Genomic DNA, 4,795 nt, shown 5'->3' with positions numbered 1-4,795 from the left:
ATATGTTAAATTCAGCATAAAACGAAACTGAGGTTAAATAAACTTTGTTATTTATTGCAATAACGAAATAAAAAAGATGTACAAATTACCATGATAATTAAGTCAAGAACTGATTTCCCATAACCGTCCTAGAAGATAATATAAACATGATGGATTATTTTGAGCAGACGACACATGTGATCTCTCGCTTTTCAACGTAGGGTGGACACTTAAGTGAACCGCATGCAGCCTCTACCAAATACATCAATTTACCGTCCCTGTCATCACCATCACCAACTTCCCACTCAGCATTGGCGTCTAAGCAGGCGTAATTTGTTGGCGATGAGTGAGTATAATAACCAGAAACAAGGTATCCCCAGTATTCCATCGTCCAGCCAGGGTAACACTGGTTCCTGCCGGGAATCATCACATTTGTTGTGCGGCTGGATCTGCAGACAGCACACGGGGCGTCGTGGTCCTGGAGATTTTGGCCAAAGAACTGTGCTCCACCATTACTGAACTGTTGAGCAAATTGATACTCCGTCCCATGTATTTTCAAAGCATATGGGTGAGCAGAATCGTCATATACGCCCCATAGTGGATCACCGCTCAAGCAAATGTAATCGGCAGCCCCATTCGTGTTGTACCCGTTTCCACCAATATATCCTACGAAAAAATGATGATTATAGTTTAATGAAAATAAATATGTCAATACAAGTGTTATACTTACTCAATACATCAGTTTAAATATTCACAATAATTAACTAATATAAATTTTAACAAATACCAGCGTAAATAAGTTCTGATCCGTTTTGCGGGCATGATGTTCGGCCCCATCTTGTGTACACAGAACCTGTATATAAATATATAAATATATCTTAATTGAATAAAACAGCCAGAAATATATTCAAATAAGTCAAACCACTGTAAAAGCTTTACTTACTTATATATCACATTTTTTGGCATCAACATCTTAAATAGATAAAAATAATTTGATGTCATGTGGAAAAATTTGCCTTAAGAAAGTAGCAAAATTTTAAAATCGGGTCTAATCAATTTTAGTCATAACATATAGCGTTCTCTTGCTTTATTGACAGATATTGACAAACGACGGTATTCATAAAAAATAAAGCAGAATATATTTTATAAATCAATAAACAATAAAACAAAACAAAAACGTTTAATTATATGCCATTACCTGGAAGCTATTAATATAATTAAATCATAAGTTATTTGTTCATTGTCAGTTTACAAAATATTGCCTACTGATTATAAATTTGCGTAAAGTGTAAAGATGGAAATAATAGTCTCAGCAAATTTTCCTTATTTAAATGATTTTAAAATTCTGATTTCTCAAGAAATATATTTCAAGTGACGACCGTTAATACAAATTTAAATGAAGTTTTTAGTGGCAACTTGAGATTAAGAAAATTGAAAATATAACGGATGCAGAATAAAACGATCGTGTTTAATTTTGCTTATAGCAGGGCTCTAGAAAACGTGTGGAATGAGTCTTTAAGACGCAACTACACCTTTGTCATGCATTAAAGCATGTTCTTGGTGATCATTCGAATCGCTTCATCAAGAGAATACTGAAGCGTATCCACAACATATGGCTTCTAGTGCATACATATTATCCTGATACATCGATATACGGATGGCACTTCGATAACAGAGAAAAAAACGGATAAGGAAATTGAAGCCAATTTTTGGCGGTTCGTTTTTAATTTACGTCATTACAGAAATAATAATGTATACACTGCTTACTATAAAAGTATTCCCCAGCGAATTTTGTATTTATGGTTTGATAAACAGAGTTTGTTACATCTGCTAAAAGTGTCGGGTTATCGGGAACACAAGTCACAATGCCATTGAGATTATCGGTTAAAGAAGTTTGCATAAAAATGGCAAGACCTTTTCTTCAAAACTTTGAATTTCCTCAAATGCATTAGTAAACCACAAATTTAACATAATTTATAATTAATAGAAATATTAATATTTTATTCGATAAGTTAAAACGTTCTTAATTTATTTCTTAGTATTTGAATTTTGGTGAAATAGGTAAATAAATGATCATCAAGTTCACGCTTTTTTTCGATGGTATTTAATCTTTTCTATCATGAAATCCCCGGTTTTTCCGCGAATTTCTTTCTTCGTAATACAAAGTGCCATATCGGCAAAACAATGTTCTGTGTATGAAAACCCAATGAACAAAACATACATGAACAACAAAACCCTGAAAATCCCACCTCTCGCGCGAGGCTTTGTTTGTATCTGTTATCGAAGTGTCATTCGTATATCGAAGTATACGGATGACCGGCGTGGTTTTTGTATATTAAATAACACATTAAAGTATAAATAAATCTTAACTAATATATAGGTTTTATTCATTCGGATTTTAAATCGAATTTAAACGTGTGAAATCCTTCAATGTCTGACAAATGCGAGAGGATGCGATACAACGGACAACTCCGTGTCTCCCCTTTACTATCGTTTGTATAACGCTTATATAACACGTACCGTCAACAGATCCTGATTTCAGCGCTTGTATTTCTGATTCATGTCGATTGTTTTGAGCTACCAACTGTTCAATCCTTGCAGTCAATGCCTGGATGGCAGCCGCCGTGTCTTCATCACTGTGCAGCACCAGTCTCTTGTCCTTAGTACCGCTGCTCCATCTCACCAGCAGGAACAATACAATCAATCTAGATATGCGCATACAATGCATGTTGTTGATGTGCTTCGGCGCGTTGGTAGAAATTAATTAATTTCGGCCTCGCATGAGCTTATAAAAGATGATAAGCAGCCTGACCTAATTACACTTTATTTCGTCGCTGATCTGCACACAGTCTGTAAAATGCAGTCAGACGTTTATATGGTGTTTGTAAGAAGCATGCCAATCCTACATTGTGCAGATATGGTCGTTCGGTGTGAAGCAGGATAAGATGTTTTAAAAGCTGGACCTCCTGCCGGTGAAAAAACAATTTCAAATGGAATTTATGGAAATCTGGATCACGTGGGGTCAAATATTATGCCCGCATGTCAAATCAAAGAACATAGTTTGTTTAATCTAAAACGATAATGTTTTCCCAACTACTAATAAAACATGCTCCGAAAAATAGGCTCTAATTTTATCTTTACCGATTTTTTATTGTTTTCGTGCATTTACAAAAATATGCTCGCATGGAAGATTTTCCTTATGTTGCTATAGTGAGACCTTGTGAACACCATATTAGTCACGTATTTCTATAATTATAAAGAAACCTGCTCCCGACAGTTTGAAATGATCCATTTCGTTGAAATCATGGCCGCCACGGGCGGGCAGTTTGTTATAAAGCTACAGTATAACTAGACCTTGTAAACACTGTGTTTGTGACAATTTTTCGGATTCGTTATGAACATAATCATACCTATCTCGGAGTTAAAAAAATTTCACGCTTTCCTTAAATGGACAATTATTTGAATGAAAGGCAGGCTGTTTGTAGCGATAATTTGGTACATTGGAAGAGAAAGAGACTTTATGAAACCAGTAAGCAAGTGAAGAAGCGCTGTAATCAAGTTAATCGCAGTGACCTTTTTTCAGAAAAGAACTAATACACATCTAAAATTAATGTTTACAATTAAAGTAGGAAGCAGATGATATATATATTGGTTGTTTATTTATACCATAACAACATACAAAACAAGACCCATGTTTACGTTCGATAAGTGCCGTATTGTATGTTTTATCCTGAATTTGGCTTTAAGATTGAGTGTACACGAATTATTCCCCTTAGAATCGTTTTGGTGTTTGCATGTCCCGTGTCTTGTAAGGCCTAAACAATGTCGGCTTTGTGTAAAATGTTGAAAAACACATAGGTCGGTTCGCATGGTTTGTTTCGTTTGCTTTTTTCAGATCTTTATTTTTTGTTCGGATATGTAAATCAATAGTCTATCCCTACATCTATTTATTTCGATCTTTATCTAAGCGAATATAAGGAAATGCGCTTTCATTTTGCCAGATTTTCAGAAAACAGAATGAACATTTTGCACGCTAAACACAAACAAACATGTTGTTATCATTATGGTATCATCATGGTATGATACCTTAGACGAGCTGCTTCGCAGCATCGTCAAAAAAAATTTGGAAGAAAGGAGTAGAAATACGTTTACTATATGAATAAATTGTGACGGGTATAGCAGCCTATTCCACTAAACGCAACGCCTTAAACACTGTTTTATATGCCTAATACTAGGATGATTTTTTGTATATGCATTAACCTGTTTCTTATGGTTTATCTCTAGGCAATTCCTTGTTTAGTATAAAACAAATTTATTTGCATTTTACGCATTGATTTATGTTTATTTTCTTAGAAGTTTACGATGGACTGGACTATATGATGGTAGGTTCTAACATCTTCAAAGATATTATCTGAAACTTGAATTTACTTCATTTCGTGATACCTTAGAAGAGTATGATGATGTTGTTTTTTGTGAAAAATTTCACCGATGAGTGAATAAATAGCTTTGAACGCGAAGTTATATTCTCGGTTTTATTGCTTTTGAATGTATCATTTGATGCTAGGAGGTATAAGTTTATTCACCTTAAAGTGCCTTCCACCGCTACTAGCAAACAATTCTTTGCATTTACTTTCCTTGTTGGTGACCCCAGTTTGTGCTCACACGAATTCTTCTCTTTAAAATGTTTATATAATTCAGATGTGTACAATATGTAATACATTTATCAATATATGCAAACTGTTCATATGGCCTAAACAAATCAACATGTTCAAAAACACATGGAACAGTAGACAAGGTGTTTTTGCTGTTTTCAGAG

The 4,795-nt window shown here is 34.5% G+C and overlaps 1 protein-coding gene across 1 annotated transcript; it reads right to left on the bottom strand.

The window, feature by feature from the left end:
* Window positions 1-33: 33 nt before the first annotated feature.
* LOC127834978 (uncharacterized) lies at window positions 34-2,832 on the bottom strand. Its single transcript, XM_052361146.1, has 3 exons — window positions 2,500-2,832; window positions 767-832; window positions 34-645 (listed from the first exon to the last, which is right to left on the bottom strand). The coding sequence occupies exons 1-3, from the start codon at window positions 2,705-2,707 to the stop codon at window positions 155-157; spliced, it is 765 nt and encodes a 254-aa protein (XP_052217106.1). The 5' UTR covers window positions 2,708-2,832; the 3' UTR covers window positions 34-154.
* Window positions 2,833-4,795: the final 1,963 nt, after the last annotated feature.

Source organism: Dreissena polymorpha, chromosome 6 (genome assembly GCF_020536995.1).
Source record: "Dreissena polymorpha isolate Duluth1 chromosome 6, UMN_Dpol_1.0, whole genome shotgun sequence".
In the NCBI taxonomy this organism is placed as follows: Eukaryota; Metazoa; Mollusca; class Bivalvia; order Myida; family Dreissenidae; genus Dreissena; species Dreissena polymorpha.
The sequence above is the reverse complement of the archived record's forward strand: the minus strand, read 5'-3'. Positions and strand labels throughout refer to the sequence as shown.